General features: G+C 46.1%; 1 protein-coding gene across 1 annotated transcript in view; it reads right to left on the bottom strand.

The window, feature by feature from the left end:
• Positions 1-798: 798 nt before the first annotated feature.
• Positions 799-18,812, bottom strand: part of LOC121275990 (integrin beta-1-like) — a 94,684-nt gene continuing 76,670 nt past the window's right edge. Inside the window, exons 12-16 of the mRNA XM_041183934.1 lie at positions 16,802-17,024; positions 16,175-16,380; positions 1,836-1,959; positions 1,671-1,726; positions 799-1,037 (exon numbers count right to left, since the gene is read on the bottom strand). Of these exons, the coding sequence (XP_041039868.1) occupies positions 799-1,037; positions 1,671-1,726; positions 1,836-1,959; positions 16,175-16,380; positions 16,802-17,024 (848 nt within the window). The remainder of the gene's footprint in view (positions 1,038-1,670; positions 1,727-1,835; positions 1,960-16,174; positions 16,381-16,801; positions 17,025-18,812) is intronic.

An 18,812-nucleotide genomic window follows, 5' to 3' on the forward strand; every position in this document is an offset into this window, starting at 1 on the left:
TCAGCAGAGACATACTTCCGGAGACCTAGCGTGGTTTCTGGACATCAAGGGGAACCATAGATATGACCTTTGTCACTCAACAAACCCAAGACAAGTGTCTGGGACAATGTAAAGAGCTCTACATGACCTTTATTGATCTGTCAAAGTCCTTTGGAATGTCCTTCGACTCTTGCATGACAGTATGACAGCAACAATCTTTTGCAATGGATTGGATCCCTTTCATATCCGGATGAGTGTCAAGCAATGTTGTGTGACTGCACCAACTCTTTTCACTATCTATCTCAGCCTGGTCATGGAAATCATTCATGACCAACTTCCAGAAGGGATCATGATTGAATTTAACTCGACAGTAAGCTTTACAACTGAAACAGGCTGGGAGGCAAGACTAAGGGAACCCTCTAGCAAATCCATGACATACAATAAGCCGATGACTGTGCAGTTGTGGCCCACACTGCAAGCAAAATTCAGACCACTCTCAATCTCTTCAACACTGCATACAACAGGATTGGTCTCTCATTCAACATCAGCAAGACCAAAATCCTTCACAAACCCTTACCCCTGGGTAAGCACCTACGTCTCCACCATTGTTATTGATGGGGAGGCTTTAGAAGTCACTGAGACTTTTTATATCTCGGCAGCTGTCTTTCTCAAAAGGTCACCATTGAAGTGGAGATCCAGCACAGAATCAGCTGTGCCATTGCAGCTTACCAAAAATTGTGAAATTGGGTCTTCAACAACAGAGATCTCTATTGGAGTACAAAGACTTTAGTCTACAATGTTGTTGGCTTCACCACCCTTCTATATGGCAGTGAGACTTGGATCACCTATCAAAGACACCTCTTTGAGAATTTCCACCAGCATTGCCTCCACAGGATACTCAAAGCGGAGTGGGAAGACAGGCGAATAAACTCCAGCATCTTCATCAAAGCCAATTCTTTGGGCATCACAACCAGGATCATGCGAAATCAACTCGCTGGTCTGGACAATGCATCTGCAGGCCAAATAATCAGCTTGCGAAGCGGATCCTCTATTCCCAACTTAAGAACATAGAAGATAAGAACAAAAGATATAAGAACAAGAGTAGACCATTCGGCCCCTCAAGCCTGCTCCACTTTTCAATAAGATCATGGCTGAGCTTCTTGTGTTTCGATTTCCACATTCCCATCTAACCCCAATAACCCCTGATTCCCTTGACTAACAAGAATCTATCTACCTCCGCCTTAAAAATATTCAATGACCCCACCTCCAACACCTTCTGAGGTAGTGCATTTCAAAGTCAAACAACCCACTGAGAGAAAAGATTTCTCCTCATCTCTGTCCTAAAAGGATGACCCCTAATTTTAAAACAGTGCCCCCTAGTTCCGGACTCACCCACTAGAGGAAATGTCCAACTTGTCAATACTGTTCAGGATCTTGTATGCTTCAATCAAATCACCCCTCACCCTTCTAAACTCCAGTGGAAACAAGACCAGTCTGTCCAACCTTTCCTCATAAGACAATCCACTCATTCCAGGTATCAATCTAGTAAACCTCCTTTGAATCACCTCCAACGAATGGCACCCAAGGATGGTATTCAAACTTAAGGAGGACAAAGAAACGGTTTTAAGGGCACTCTGAAAGCTGCATTGAAAAGGCGACAAATTGACATCGCGTGCAAGGGTGGAAATTACTACTAACCACATCCAACAAGCCCCAAGACAGTGGCAAACTGGCCACATAAACTCTGCTGCAGGAAAACAACGAAAATGGAAGGTGAGAAATCAGAACCCTGGCTGGGACTTTCCATTCTGGGCCTAAGGCCCATGCCAGGGGCGGGGACTGGGAGTGTTTCCTACCGTGGAGCCCAGCGGGAAGTTGCGCCGAATTGCACGATGCCGGACTCATCAATTATGCAGTCAGGAATTTTCTGGCGTAATGCGCACCAGACCAGCCAGTTTCCCTTTTTATCCTTGAGCAACACTAGAAGAAAATATTGATTATCTTCCATTGTTACTGAGAGCACAAGTCTTCCCTCAGTTAACGGAGCTAACCATCTTTGAGGAGCAGGCCTTTTAACTGTCGGGAAGGTGCTCAGGTCTAGGGGGAAGGTGAAAGGTGAGATCAGTAGACTGCTCAAGGCGCACAGACCCAAGCATTCATCACAGGCAGCCCTGCAACTTTAAATTACATCTAGTAGGTTCTTAACTAAAGGAAGAAATAGTCAAGGAACGTCACTTGTGGAGCTGTCTTCAAGAAGGACACTAGCATTTATTTGATGGTCCTCCCATTGAATCCAGATGATGTAGAATAGGTATTGCTCTTGGAGTTTCTCTAGTGCTCTTAAGTGTCGCTGGTACACAGTCTAGATCTCACTGCAGTTCAGGAGTGTGGTGAAGACAAATGCTCTGTACAATAGGACTTTTGTTTTGTAGAGGTCTTTTCTGTCAAACACTCACTGCCTAGTTTATAAAAGGCTGAGCTGGTGCAGCTGATCTGTTGTTGGATCTCCTCATCAACGGTGGCCTTTTGAGAGGGATAGTTGCCAAGGTATGAGAAGTGCTCAATAGTTTCCAGAGTCTCTCCTTCAACATATAGCGGAGGTGGAATATTTGGCTGACAAGGTGTGGGTTGATATAAGAGTTTTATTTTGGCAGCATTGAAGGACAGGCCGAGGTTCTTGTGTGCAGAATTGAAGAGATCGAGAGTGACTTGCAAATCTGGTGCAGTGGGCAATGACAGTGCAGTCATCTGCAAACTGTAGATCATGTATGCCAATGGTGGTTAGTCTAGTTTTGACACGGAGGCAACTGAGGATAAAGGGTTTTCCAAATAGGTGGTAATTAATACTCACACCAGAAGGCAGTTGATCTTTGATGAGGTGATTAGTCACTGTCAGGTAGATTGTAAATAGTGGATTAGAAATCATCAGGTAGATTATAATCGTCAAATAAATGTTATCAAACAAACTTGCTCGACACTGGTCTGGATTTTGAAGGGGACTGTTTCAGATAGCCCCCTCAAGACAGTTGTAGTCATACCATCATGAAGCAATTGTAGGATTGTGATGGAGTTTCTTGGACTTCCAGATCTTTGGGTTGACTGAATCTCTTGATCTATTTATTTCGTTTTTTATTCATTCACGGGATGTGGGCTTCGCCAGTTGGGCCAGTTTTATAGCCCATCCATAGTTGCCCTTGAGAAGGTGATGGTACACCCACAGTGCTGTTAGGAAGGGAGTTCCAGGATTTTGACCCAGTGACACTGAAGGAATAGTTATATATTTCTAAGTCAGGATAGTGATCGACTTGGTGGGGAACTTCCAGGCGGTGGTATTCCCATCTATCTGCTGCCCTTGTCCTTCTAGGTGGTAGTGGTCGTGGGTTTGGAAGGTGCTGTCTAAGGAGCCTTGGTGAATTCCTGCAGTGCATCTTGTAGATGGTACACACTACTGCTACTGTGCGTCAGTGGTGGAGGGAGTGAGTGTTTGTGGATGTGGTGCCAATCAAGTGGGCTGCTTTGTCCTGGACAGTGTCAAGCTTCTTGAGTGTTGTGGGAGCAGCACTCATCCAGGCAAGTGGAGAGTATTCCATCACAGTCCTGACTTGTACCTTGTAGATGGTGGACAGGCTTTGGGGAGTCATTAGGTGAGTTACCCACTGCAGGATTCCTAGCTTCTGACCTGCCCTTGTAGCCACAATATTTATAAGGCTAGTCCAGTTCATCTTCTGGTCAATGGTAACCCCCAGGATGTTGATAGTGCAGGATTTAGTGATGGTAATTCCATTGAGGTCAAGGGGCGATTGTTAGATTCTCTCTTGTTGGAAATGACCATTACCTGTCAGGACGCTATCAATGTATATAATATTTTGGAAAATATTTTTCTTTTAAAATAGAGGATTAGTCTGCGGGTATGTCTTAATTGGATTAAAGCCAGCTAGTCTGGATGTTTTGATATATACTGGTTTTGATATGTAAGAGAGATAATGTGCATTTCTATTTTTTGAATAGAGCATTCAAGAAGTGGGGTGAAAACTTGACGCCTATCTGACAGCTACCAAGCAATATGTTTATATTACTAATAAAATTAGTACAATGAATGGGAAATTTGTTACAAATTATGATAGTAGTAATTTGTAGCCAGGTATATATATATTTTTAACCTGTGAAAATTAAAAAATGTTTCAGTTAGTTTAATATAAAACCTCAAGAACTAATGGTCTGCTTCCTGAATTTAGAGTCGCATCTCAAACATAACACTTAAAATTATAGGTTATGACAGTTGTTTAATGCCTCCCTCTGGGATTTTTAAATAACTCCGCCTAACCAACTGCATCAGTCATAACATTGCCTGACAGTTGTGTGGCTCGAATGTTACTTGCCACTTATCAGCCCAAGCCTGGATATTGTCCAGGTCTTGCTGCATTTGGATATGTACTGCTTCAGCACCTGAGGAGTCGCGAAAGATGCTGAACATTGTGCAATCATCAGTGAACATCCCGACTTCTGACCTTATGATGGAAGGAAGGTGATTGATGAAGCTGCTGAAGATGGTTGGGCCGAGGACACTAGCTTGGGGAAATCCTGCAGTGATGTCCTGGAGCTGAGATGACTAACCTCCAACAACCACAACCATTTTCCTTTCTGCTAGCTATGACTCTAATCAATGGAGTGTTTTTCCCCTGATTCCCATTGACTCTTGTTTTGCTAGGGCTCCTTGATGCCACACTCAGTCAAATGCGGCCTTGATGTCAAGGGCAGTCATTCTCACCTCACCTCAGGAGTTCAGATCTTTTGTCCATGTTTAAGCCAAGGCTGTAATGAGGTCAGGAGCTGCATGGCTTCAAACTGGGCATCAGTGAGCAGGTTATTGGTATGCAAGTGCCGCTTGATAGCACTGTTGATGACCCCTTCCATTACTTCACTGATGATCGAGGGTAGACTGATGGGGTGGTAATTGGCCAGGTTGAATCTGTCCTGCTTCTTGTGTGCAGGATATAACTGAGCAATTTTCCATATAGCCAGATAGATGCCAGTATTGCAGCTGTACTGGAACAGCTTGGCTAAGAGCGCGGCAAGTTCGGGAGCGCAAGTCTTCAGTGCTATTGCCAGAATATTGTCAGGGCCCATAGCCTTTGCAGTATCCAATGCCTTCAGCCTTCGTTTATTGATGGCAAATGTTTGAATCAGATCGATGAATGCAATGAAAAGTTCCTGGTGTTATTCTTGACATTTCTCATGAATTTGTCTGGCAACATAGACCCCACCAGTGCTTCTTCTGGAAGGTCCAAAGTCATACTGTGTCTCTGCAAGGATTTCATCAGCCACAGGAAGTAGGCGATTCAGGAGAATGTGTGTCAGAATTTTCCCTGCTATGAAGAGGAGGAAAATAACTCAATAGTTTCTGCCACATGATTGTCTCCCTCTTGAAGCTCCCATTGTGGCTGGTGAAAGGCTGCTGACTTTCAGTGGGGGAGACTGCAGATGGCCTTGGAGGAAGACTGCAAGCTGCTCTGGGTCTGGAAGGCCCAGCTACAAACCGCACAATCTCAACTTGGGCAGCAGCAGCCTGGGCTGTGGCAGAAAAACAACAGCAAAGGCGCTAGTGGAATGACAAGACTGGGATTATGAATGCTTAATTACTTAACATTGAGTTCAACAACTGCAGACCATGAACTCTCTCCTCCATTCCCACCCCTTTTCTTAATCCCCATTTTTCAATATTCATTTTCACTTTTTATCCACTTAGTTTTATTTTTATTTATTTTCATTTTTATTTACTGTTTTATCCCCACCTTTTATCCTATTTTCAATCTTTTTACCCGCCACTGTCCCCCCACCCCACCCCCACAAGGACCATCTGTCACTTGTTCATGTTGTTCTTTCCAGAGTGCTTACCCTTGTCCTGCTATTATCACATTCTGCTTTCTGACCTTAATACCACCATCAGCACCTCCTTTAGCCAGTACCGCAATTATCAACACGCCTTTGTCTTTTTGTTCATGACATCTTCAGCAATCTTTCCTTTGCCTCCACCTATCACTGGCCTTCTAGCCAGCCTCACCTGCTCCACTCTCCTTAAATAGTATAAATTTCATCAAATTTTTACTTCTCTTTAACTCTGAAGAGTCATACGGACGCGAAACGTTAACTTTATCTTTCTCTCCACAGGTTGTGTTAGACCTGTTGAGTTTTTCCAGCATTTTCTGCTTTTGTTTCAGATTTCCAGAATCTGCAGTATTTTTCAGATTTCTAGTTGCGCTGCAGTGGAAACTGAAACATTCGCCATCAAAGGCTGCATCAAGATTGGGTCCACAATTATGCTAAACCAAAACAAAAACAGAATTACCTGGAAAAACTCAGCAGGTCTGGCAGCATCGGCGGAGAAGAAAAGAGTTGGCGTTTCAAGTCCTCATGACCCTTCGACAGAACTTGAGTTCGAGTCCAAGAAAGAGTTGAAATATAAGCTGATTTAAGGTGTGTGTGTGGGGGGTGGAGAGAGAGAGAGAGAGAGAGAGAAGAGGAGTGGGGGTGTGGTTGTAGGGACAAACAAGCAGTGATAGAAGCAGATCATCAAAAGCTGTCAACCACAATAGAACAAAAGAACACATAGGTGTTAAAGTTAAAGTTGGTGATATTATCTAAACGAATGTGCTAATTAAGAATGGATGGTAGGGCACTCAAGGTATAGCTCTAGTGGGGGTGGGTAGAGCATAAAAGATTTAAAAAAAAATTTAAAAATAATGGAAATAGGTGGGAAAAGGAAAATCTATATAAATTATTGGAAAAAAAAGGAAGGGGGAAACAGAAAGGGGGTGGGGATGGGGGAGGGAGCTCATGACCTAAAGTTGTTGAATTCAATATTCAGTCCGGAAGGCTATAAAGTGCCTAGTCGGAAGATGAGGTGTTGTTCCTCCAGTTTGCGTTGGGCTTCACTGGAACAATGTAGCAAGCCAAGGACAGACATGTGGGCAAGAGAGCAGGGTGGAGTGTTAAAATGGCAAGCGACAGGGAGGTTTGGGCCATTCTTGCGGACAGACCGCAGGTGTTCTGCAAAGTGGTCGCCCAGTTTACGTTTGGTCTCTCCAATGTAGAGGAGACCGCATTGGGAGCAACGAATGCAGTAGACTAAGTTGGGGGAAATGCAAGTGAAATGCTGCTTCACTTGAAAGGAGTGTTTGGGTCCTTGGACGGTGAGGAGAGAGGAAGTGAAGGGGCAGGTGTTACATCTTTTGCGTGGGCATGGGGTTGTGCCATAGGAGGGGGTTGAGGAGTAGGGGGTGATGGAGGAGTGGACCAGGGTGTCCCGGAGGGAGCGATCCCTATGGAATGCCGCCAGGGGCGGTGAAGGGAAGATGTGTTTGGTGGTGGTATCATGCTGGAGTTGGCGGAAATGGCGGAGGATGGTCCTTTGAATGCGGAGGCTGGTGGGGTGATAAGTGAGGACAAGGGGGACCCTATCATGTTTCTGGGAGGGAGGAGAAGGCATGAGGGCGGATGCGCGGGAGATGGGCCGGACACGGTTGAGGACCCTGTCAACTACCGTGGGTGGAAAACCTTGGTTAAGGAAGAAGGAAGACATGTCAGAGGAACTGTTTTTGAAGGTAGCATCATCAGAACAGATGCGACGGAGGCGAAGGAACTAAGAGAATGGGATGAAGTCCTTACAGGAAGCGGGGTGTGAGGAGCTGTAGTCGAGGTAGCTGTGGGAGTCGATAGGCTTGTAATAGATATTGGTAGACAGTCTATCACCAGAAATTGAGACAGAGAGGTCAAGGAAGGGAAGGGAAGTGTCAGAGATGGACCATGTGAAAATGATGGAGGGGTGGAGATTGGAAGCAAAATTAATACATTTTTCCAAGTCCCGATGAGAGCATGAAGCAGCACCGAAGTAATCATCAATGTACCGGAGAAAGAGTTGTGGGAGGGGGCCGGAGTAGGACTGGAACAAGGTATGTTCCGCATACCCCATAAAGAGACAGGCATAGCTGGGGCCCATGTGGGTACCCATAGCCACACCTTTTATTTGGAGGAAGTGAGAGGAGTTAAAGGAGAAATTGTTCAGTGTGAGAACAAGTTCAGCCAGACAGAGGAGAGTAGTGGTGTTGGGGATTGTTCGGGCCTCTGTTCGAGGAAGAAGCTAAGGGCCCTCAGACCATCCTGGTGGGGGATGGAGGTGTAGAGGGATTGGACGTCCATGGTGAAGAGGAAGCGGTTGGGGCCAGGGAATTGGAAATTGTTGATGTGACGTAAGGTGTCAGAGGCATCACGGATGTAGGTGGGAAGGGACTGGACAAGGGGAGAGAGAAGGGAGTCAAGAATTAGAGAAATGAGTTCTGTTGGGTAGGAACAGGCTGACACGATCGGTCTACTGGAACAGTTCTGTTTGTGGATTTTGGGTAAGAGGTAGAAGCGGGCCGTCCGAGGTTGGGCGACTATCAGGTTGGAAGCTGTGGGAGGAAGATCTCCAGAGGAGATGAGGTCAGTGACAGTCCTGGAAACAATGGCTTGATATTCAGTGGTGGGGTCATGGTCCAGGGAGAGGTAGGAGGAAGTGTCTGCGAGTTGACGCTCAGCCTCCGCGAGTTAGAGGTCAGTGCGTCAGACAACAACAGCACCACCCTTGTCAGCGGGTTTGATGACAATGTTGGGGTTGGACCTGAGAGAACGGAGTGCAGTAAGTTCAGAGAGAGACAGGTTAGAATGGGTGAGAGGAGCAGAGAAATTGAGACAACTAATGTCATGCCGAATAATTGTTGTAATTCATGCATACCTTCCTTAAACATTAGCCATTGCCTATCCACTGTCAACCCTCTCAGTAAGGTTCCCCAATCCATCATTGCCAACTTGTGCCTCATACCCTCGTAGTTCCCTTTATTTAGATTCAGGATCCTAGTTTTGGATTCAACTTCCTCACTCTCCATCCTAATGAACAATTCTATCATTTTGTGCTCGCTCTTCCCCAAGGGACCCCACACAACAAGATTGTTAATTAATCCTTTGTCATTGCACAATACCCAGTCTAGGATAGCCTGCTCTCTAGGTGGTTCCTCAATGTATTTGTCTAAAAAACCATCACATACACACTCCAGGAAATCCTCCTCCACATTATTATTGCTAGTTTGGTTTGTCCAATCTATATGTAGATTAAAGCCACCCATGATTACAGTTACTCTTATTGCATGTGTCTCTAATTTCTTTCTTAATGCCTTCCCTTACATTACTGTTTGGGGACCTAAAGACAACACCCACCAATGTTTTCTGCCCCTTAGCTTCTCTTATCTCCACCCAAACAGATTCCACATCATGATATTCCGGGCTAATATCCTTCCTCACGATTGCATTGATTTCCTCCTTTACTAACAACGCTACCTCTATTTGTCTGTCGTTCCTAAATACTGAATAGCCCCGGATGTTCAGTTCCCATCCTTGGTCAACCTGCAGCCATGCCTCTGTAATTGCAACTATATCATACACATTTTTGCACCGTTAATTCATCTACCTTATTGCAAATGCTCCGCACATTAAGATACAATGCTTTTAGATGTGTCTTTTTAACCATGTTAGTCACCTTAGCTTCATTTTGCACTAAGGCCACATTTGCTTTTCGCCCTTGTTTTTTCTGCCTTCCACTTTTGCTTCTTCCTGTTCTGTCTTTTGTTTCTATCCTTGTTTCCCCCTCCTCTGTCACTCTGCTTAGGTTCCCATCCCCCTGCCATTCTAGTTTAAACCCTCCCCAACCAAACTTACAAACACATCCCTGAGGACATTGGTCCTGGTCCCGCCCAGATACAACCCATCCAGTTTGTACTGGTCCCACCTTCCCCAGAACCGGTCCCAATGTTCCAGGAATCTGAATCCCTTCACCCAACACCGTTTCTTCAGCCACATATTAGAAACATAGTAAACTTAGAAACATAGAAACATCGGTATTCATCTGATATATCCTGTTATTTCTACTCTTGCTAGCCCATGACATCCTGAGATTACTACCTTTGAGGTCCTACTTTTTAATTTATGTCCTAGCTCCCTATATTTAGCTTGTAGGACCTCATACCTTTTTGTTACCTATGTCATTGGTACCAATATGTAACATGACCACTGGCTGTTCACCCTCCCCCTTCAGAATGCCCTGCAGCCTCTCCGAGACATCCTTGACCCTGGCACCTGGGAGGCAACATATCATCTTGGGGTCTCTTTTGCGGCCGCAGAAACACCTGCCTATTCCCCTTACTATTGAATCCCCTATCACTGCAGCCCTGCCATGCTTCTTCCTCCCTTCTTGTGCAGCAGAGCCACCCATGGTGCCATGGACTTGGCTCCTGCTGTTTTCCCCGAGAAGTTGTCTACCTCAACAGTATCCAATATGGGTTAGAGAGGGGGACGGTCATAGGGCATTCTTGCACTACCTGCCTTCCTCTACTCTGCCTGGTGGTCACCCATCCCCTTTCTGCCTGTTCAGTCTTTACCTGCAGTGTGACCACCTCACTGAACGCGCTGTCCACGATAATCTCAGCATCGCGGATGTTCCACAGTGAATCCACCCGCAGCTCCTGCTCTGAAATGCAGTTAGCCAGTAGCTGCATCTGTACATACTTCCTGCACACATGCTCACCAGGGACACTGGAAGTGTCCATGACTTCCCACATAGTGCAGGAGGAGCATGTCAAACATGTGAGCTCTGCTGCCATGACTTCCCTTTAAGCACATTAGGTACTTCCTTTAGAGAATACTAATTATGCTAGGGGCCTTATTGCACTCCAAACACTCCCACTATAGTCCAAAGTCCTCACCTTATTTCATCTAAGCTAATGGACTACAGCAGTTTAATTAGTAGAAAAAGTAGAAGTACTCACCTAACCCTACATCCCAATCAGCAGTCTCCCTACATCACATCACTTTTTGAATCATGATGTCATTTTGAACTCTACCGCCTGATGGTCCTGAGGGTATGCCTCTCCTCTATGGTCTTGGCCTCTGTTTCTCATGCCCTTATATACCGCTCTCGCTGGCCTCTCCTCTCTGGTCCTAGCCTCTATTTATTGTGCCCTTTTATACTACTCTCATTGGCCTCTCCTCTCCTGTCAGCCCCAAATCTCCCCAGAACTCTCGCTCTGTCCTCGCGCTGCTTTCAGACCTGAGTCCAGCTCCCACTCTTTTTGAATCTCCAATGGTTTCAGTCCCTCCACTGCCCATGGCTTCAGCAATGGCTATCCCAAGAATGATCAGCACAGTCTCCTCCATGGGGCTGGCAACCCATCCACCACCTTAAACATTCACTTCCTCCACCACCGACACACAGCGGCAGCAGTATGTACTATCAACAAGATGCACTGCAACAACTCACCAAGGCTCCTTCAACAGCACTGACCAAAGCCAGGACCTCTACCTCCTGGAAAAATAAGGGCAGCAGATAGATGGGAACACTACCACCTGTAAGTTCACCTCCAAGTCACTCACCATCCTGACTTGGAAATATATCGCCGTTCCTTCACTGTCATTGGGTCAAAATCCTGTATCCCCCTCCCTTTCAGCACTGTGGGTGTACCTGCACCACATGGACTACAGTAGTTCAAGAGGACGGCTCACCACCACCTTCTCAAGGGCAATCAGGGATGGGCAATAAATGCTAGTCCAGTCAGAGATGCCCACATTCCATGAACAAATAAATTTTTAAAAAGGCAATGCAGTGCAATCTTTTTGGGTGATGTGGTTATTATGGTTGAATAGCTGGCAGTGCAAACTATGAGATGTGGGTGAGAGGCTGACAGCAGCATTGAGACTGTGAGGTTGATGTGATTGTGAGATATGAGTACTGATTAATAGAGATTTTTAGTAGGTGAGCGATAGTGTGGTGAATTGAGCAGTGCCTAAGTCTAGTGGTGGAGTGAATAGGATATGCCATTTGAAGATGGATTCACAGACCCTATTCATGTGTGATCATTGGACTTGTTATGACACTGCATTTAGTTTGGCATGGCTTGACTCCTGGCAGTGACCTCCACAGCTATCTACTCCACTCTCTTGTGAGCATGTGTCTATAGGGCCTCCTGAAGCCTGCAGATATAAGATAGCTCTCCTCCTTTCCATCTCCTCCACCAAGGCCTCCATCGCAGTGTCTGAAGCCTTCTAAGTTGTGCCATTATTCAATGTTCCACAGGTCAGAGTACCTTCTGGCTGCTAGCCCCGGTTCCAGCCTCAGTGCATCTCCCCTTTAAGAAATGGGAGGTGATGGTATAGTATTATTGTCACTGGACTAGTAATCCAGAGACCCAGGGTAATGCTCTGGGGACTGGGGTTTGAATCCCGCCACAGCAGGTGGTGGAATTTGAATTCAATAAAAATCTGGAATGAAAAGTCTAATGATGGCCATGAAACCATTGTTGATTGTTGTAAAGAGCCATCTGGTTCACTAATGCCCTTTAGGGAACGAAATCTGTTGTCCTTACCTAGTGTGGCATCCACGTGACTCCAGACCCACAGCAATGCGGTTAACTCTTACATGCCCTCTGAAATGGCCTAGCAAGCCACTCAGTTCTAACAAACAGCTACAAAGACATAAAAAAGGAGTGAAACTGGACAGACCACCTGACATCGACCTAGGCACTAGAAATGACAATGGCAATCGCAGCCCTGTCAACCCTGCAAAGTCCTCCATACTAACTTCTGGGGTGAGTGCCATAATTGGGAGAGCTGTCTCACAGACTAGTCGAGCAACAGCCTGACATAGTCATCCTCACGGAATCATACCTTACAGATAATGTCCCAGACACCACTGTCACCATTCCTGGGTATGTCCTGCCCCACCGGCTGGACAGGCCCAGCAGAGGTGGCGGCACAGTGGTATATAGTCAGGAGGGAGTTGCCCTGGGAGTCCTCAACATCAACTCTGGACCCAATGAAGTCTCATGGTATCAGGTCAAACATGGGAAAGGAAACCTCCTAATGATTACCACGTACCTCCCTCCCTCAGCTGTTGAATCAGGGCTCCTCCATGTTGAACACCACTTGGAGGAAGCACTGAGGGTGACAATGGTGCAGAATGTATTCTATTAGGGGACTTCAATGTCCATCACCAAGAGTGGCTCGGTAGCACCACTACTGACTGAGCTGGTCAAGTCCTAAATGACATGGCTGCTAGACTGGGTCTGTGGTAGGTGGTGAGGGAACCAACAAGAGGGAAAAACATACTTGACCTCATCCTCACTAACCTGCCTGTCGCAGATGCATCTGCCATTGACAGTATCGGTAGGAGTGACCATCGCACAGTCCTTGGGGAGACAAAGTCCCACCTTCACATTGAGGATACCCTCCATCTCATTGTGTGGCACTACCGCTGTGCTAAATGGGATAGATTTCGAACAGATCTAGGAGCTCAAGACTGGGCACCATGAGGTGCTGAGGGCCATCAGAAACAGCAGAATTGTACTCAACCACAATCTGTAGCCTCATGGCCTGGCATATCCCCCACTCTACCATTACCATCAAGCCAGGGGATCAACCCTGGTTCAATGAAGAGTGCAGGAAAGCATGCCAGGAACAGCACCAGGCATACCTTAAAATGATGTGTCAACTTGGTGAAGCTATACACAGGACTACTTGCGTGCCAAACAGCATAAGCAGCAAGTGATATACAGGGCTAAGCAATCCCACACCCAATGGTTCAGATCCAAGCTCTGCAGTCCTGCCACATCCAGTCATGATTGGTGGTAGACAATTAAACTGGAGAAGGAGGCTCCACAAATATCCCATTCCTCAATGTTGGTGGAACCCAGCATATGGGTGCAAAAGAAAAGACATTTGCTACAATCTTCAGCCATTAGTGTTGAGTAGATGATCCATCTCGGCCTCTTCCGGAGGCCCCCAGCATCATAAATGCCAATCTTTAGCCAATTCGATTCACTCCATGTGATATCAAGAAACAACTGAGGTTCTGGATGCTGCAAAGGGCTATGGGCCCTGACAATATGCCAGCAATAGGACTGAAGACTTGTGCTCCAGAACTTGCCATGCCCCTAGACTATCTATTCCAGTACAGCTACAACACTGGCATCTTCCCAGCGGTGAAAATTGCCCAGGTATGTCCTGTACACAGAAAGCAGGACAAATCCAACCCAGCCAATTACCACCTCATCAGTCTACTCTCGATCATCAGTAAAGTAATGGAAGGGATCATCAACAGTGCTATCAAGAGGCACTCGCTTAGCAATAACCTGCTCGTTGACACTCAGTTTGGGTTCTGTCAGGGCCACTCAGCTCCTGACCTCATTACAGCCTTGGCTCAAACATGGACAAAAGAGCTGAATTCCTGAGGTGAGGTGAGATTGACTGCTCTTGACATCAAGGCCGCATTTGACCGAGTGTGGCATCAAGGAGCCCTAGCAAAAATAGAGTCAATGGGAATCAGGAGGAAAACTCTCCACTGGTTGGAGTCCTACCCAGCACAAAGGAAGATGGTTGCGGTTCTTGGAGGTCGGTCATCTCAGCTCCGGGACATCACCGCTGGAGTTCCTCAGGGCAGTGTCCTCAGCCCAACCATCTTCAGCTGCTTCATCAATGACCTTCCTTCCATCGTAAGGACAGAAGTGGGGATCTTCACTGATGATTGCATAATGTTCAGCACCATTCGTGACTCCTTAGATGCTGAAGCTGTCCATGTCCAAATGCAGCAAGACCTGAACAATATCCAGGCTTGGGCTGATAAGTGGCAAGTAACATTTGCGCTACAGAAGTGTCAGGCAATGACCATCTCCAACAAGAAGGAAACCAACCTTCACCCCTTGATGCTCAATGGTATTATCATTGAATCCCCCACTATCAACACCCTGGGGGTTACCATTGACCAGAAACTGAACTGGACTTGCCATATAAATACTGTGGCTACAAGAGCAGGTCAGAGGCTAGGAATCGTGCAATGGGTAACTCACTTCCTGACTCCCCAAAGCCTGTCCACCATTGACAAGGCACAAGTCAGGAGTGTGATAGAATACTCTCCACTTGCCTGGATGAGTGCAGCTCCCACAACACTCAAGAAGTTTGACACCGACCAGGACAAAGCAGCCCACTTGATTGGTACACACCCACAAACATTCACTCCCTTCACCACCGACGCACAGTAGCAGCAGTGTGTACATCAACATGATGCACTGCAGGGGTTCACCAAGGTTCCTTCACCAGCATCTTCCAAACTCACGATCACTACCATCTAGAAGGACAAGGACAGCAGATAGATGGCACCTGGAAGATCCCCTCCAAGTCACTCACTATCCTGACTTGGAAATATATCGCCGTTCTTTCACTGTGGCTGGGTCAAAATCCTGAAGCTCCCTTCCTAACAGCACAGTGGGTGTACCTACACCACAGGGACTGCAGCGGTTCAAGAAGGCAACACACCACCACCTTCTCAAGGGCAACTATGGATGGACAATAAATGTTGGCCCATCCAGCGAAGCCCACATCTTGTGAATGAATAAAAAAGAGGTGCTGTCCAGCATTAAGTGGTGTTGTCATTCATGATACAGGTTTCCTCGCTGAAGCATTCAGCTAATCAACAGTGGATGCTGAAATCATTTAAAAGAGCCAGCAGCATGACGCTGGTGTGCTGTCTGCATCACTGGGTTAATCCAAATCACGGTTACAGCAGTCCTTTCTGGGGAGCTATCAGATTTAGCCCCCATATTACTCTCTTTGCTATCAAAAGACTTATTCAATGACATCATCAGTTAACTCTCAGTCAAAGCTATAATCAACAGTAACTCTGTGGATCGTATACACCCAGGCAATCTGGCCTACAGCGCCCAGTCTACTTGGTCCTAGTTGCTTACTTCTTACACACGAGGTTGGAGGAACAGAGAAGGCTTTACTTCTCATTGGTGGATAAATTCTAAATCAGAACAGCAAAATCTGTTTCTACCTGCAACTTGGGATACATGAAAGTTATTGGAACCATAGATTTAAAGTTTTTACATGGCCTGTGGGAGTCTGTATTATGCATCCTCTGCCATACATTCACCTCAACAGTGCATCATCACCCATCCCAATGCTGATCCTTAAAAATAAAATTTATTATAAACAAGTTTGGCTCCAAAAAATATTTTTTCTCCTTCCAGAAGCAACAGGATTTACCCAAATAAGTCTTTGGATATCTCAGACTCAGAATAAACACCCCATCCCCATGCTTCACAATAAACATTCTCACCTGAGGTTTTAACAACATGAACTTCTGGAACTTTCTGGTCGTTAATAATGTATGAAAAGCAGAACCAGCCGCTGTCCAGATCCATGAAACTGCATTGTCGTTGTGGCAGCTGATCAGGGTGTTCCAGTAAAGTTACTTCAAACTCACACTCATCGCATGAAGCTTTCTTGGGTCCTTTGTTAAAAGCTTTACACAGAACACAGTCCCTGTAAAAGAGTTGAGGTGCAGATTAGACCAAACCAGAAAGAACACAAGAGGGAATTTTCTGTCTGTACGCTCCTGGTCGGGAAGCTGGGATCATAAAGTCAGAAATGACCCCTTTACTGTCAAAGCACTGCCTTTTGGGGGGGTGGTGAGGGGAGCGTTTGTGAATCAGGTATATTTTAGGATTTTAAAATGGCACGTGCATGAATTAGATGTTAATGGTGTTCAGGTGAGTTTTCAGATATTATACAGGTTATTCACGTTTATCACAGAAATGGAGCTAAAGAACCATGGGTTCTTAATCCGAAAAGCCTTCTAAACCATCCTAAGCAGATAATTATCTAGTTTTTTTTTGAAGCAGTTAACCATTTACATTTATTGAGGAAACAGATAAGACACCACATCAGTTGCCTGAATACCTACTTATGGATTGTACAAACACCAGGACAAGTTGGACACAGTTCACAAGTTGGTCCTATGAACCTAGTGCCTGTGCACCTGCACCGACCACATTCACATATTCCTCTACTATTACAAATCTGTCCATTAGTTGATTCACATGGTGCCACATCCAACGAACAATCACAGGCATTACCAGTAAAATTGGGCAAGCACTCACACATTCCACAACGGCAAAAGCCATTTCCTGCAAAAAAAGAGTCAAAAAGATTAGCTCACACATCTGTTCTGTTTTGTTAAAATGTGCTCCAAACTTTATTTCCAGCTCTCTTTTTTTAAAGTACTGTGGCCACCTGCATTGGGTTTGTTCAGGACACTGAGATCCAGGGCAATGTCTGTGGAGTCCTCGGTGTAAAGCCTACATGTAGCAGATCAGTGTAATGACTCCCCTGCCCATGGTATCCATTAACTTTAAGTGTCCACTGAAGCCCATAAATTTCAGAAGTTTACGAACCCAGGATGAATTTAGAAGGGTGGGGGAAGGTCGGGGGGTGGGGGGGTGGGGGAAGGTCGGGGGGTGGGGGGGACGGGGGGGAGGTGGGAGGGTCTATTGTTTACCACCCCCCTTACAAAAGATGCTTTCAAACTGACTGATGTAAAAGGCGGTCAACCTGCAGCGATCTCACGCTGCCAGAGGCCTAAATGAGCATAGAGTGCAACTTCCACCCCTCAGTGGGAGCAAGTCCCGCCCTCAAGAGCTGCCGGCCAATCTGATTGGCCAGCAGCTCTAGAATTCTCAGAAGTAGTGGAACTCAGTAGTCCCTGGGAAGAATGGATCCTGGACTAAGGTAAATCCTGGGCCTGCAGGGTGGCTGAGGGGTGGTTAAGGAGTGGAGCACAGGCTTTGGAGGAAAGGCTGTGAGGAACGAAATGGGGAGGTGGCGTCGTGGGTTGTTTTGTGGGGGGGGGGTGGAGATGCCTCCGATCCTGCGTGGATCATGAGCGGCAGCGCTGAGCGTTACCTGTGTGGGCGGGGGGGGAAAGCGGGCCTGGCGCACGAAAGAGGTTTCCTGAAAAATGTAAAGGCCGTTTGGCCTTTTTGTTTGCCCGCCAACCGTAAGGTTGGAAAAAAGGAAATTAAAAAGGAAATTAGGAGAGCAAAAAGGGAGCATGAAAAAACATTGGCAGGTTAAATAAAGGAAAATCCAAAGTTATTTTACAAGTACATTAAGAGTAAGAGGATAACTAGGGAAAGAGTAGGGCCCATTAAGGACCAAAGTGGTAATTTGTGTGTGGAGCCGGAAGACATATGTAGGGTTCTAAATGAATACTTTGTGTTGATGTTCACAAGTGAGAGGGATGATACGGGTATAGAAATCAGGCAGAAGGACTGTGATATAATTAAAGAAATTAGTATAGAAAGGGAGGAGGTTCTAAGTGCTCTGGCAGGCTTAAAAGAAGATAAATCTCCAGGCCTGGATGAAATCTGTCCCAGGCTGTTGAGTGAGGCAAGGGAGGAGATAGCAGAGGAACTGGCAATAATTTTTAATACTTCTCTGGCTACAGGAGAGGTGCCAGAGGACTTGAGGACAGCCAATGTGGTACCGTTATTCAAGAAGGGAGGAGGGGATAACTACAGGCCAGTCAGTCTAACCTCAACTTTGAGGGACAGAATTAATCTACACTTGGAGAGGCAGGGAGTAATCAAGGACAGTCAGTATGGTTTTGTTAAGGGGAGGTCATGTCTGATCAACTTGATTGAATTTTTCGAAGAGGTGACCAGGTGTATAGATGACAGCAATGCATTTGATGTAGTCTACTTGGACTTCAGCAAGGCTTTTGATAAAGTCCCACACAGGAGACTGATAATGAAGGTAAGAGCCCATGGGATCCAAGGCAATTTGGCAAATTGAATCCAGAATTGGCTGAGTGGCAGGAAGCAGAGGGTGATGGTGGAGAGGTGTTTTTATGATTGGATGCCTGTGTCCAGTGGGAGCTCCACAGGGATCTGTGTTGGGTCCCTTGCTGTTTGTGG

The sequence above is a fragment of the Carcharodon carcharias genome, chromosome 3 (genome assembly GCF_017639515.1).
Source record: "Carcharodon carcharias isolate sCarCar2 chromosome 3, sCarCar2.pri, whole genome shotgun sequence".
Taxonomy (NCBI): Eukaryota; Metazoa; Chordata; class Chondrichthyes; order Lamniformes; family Lamnidae; genus Carcharodon; species Carcharodon carcharias.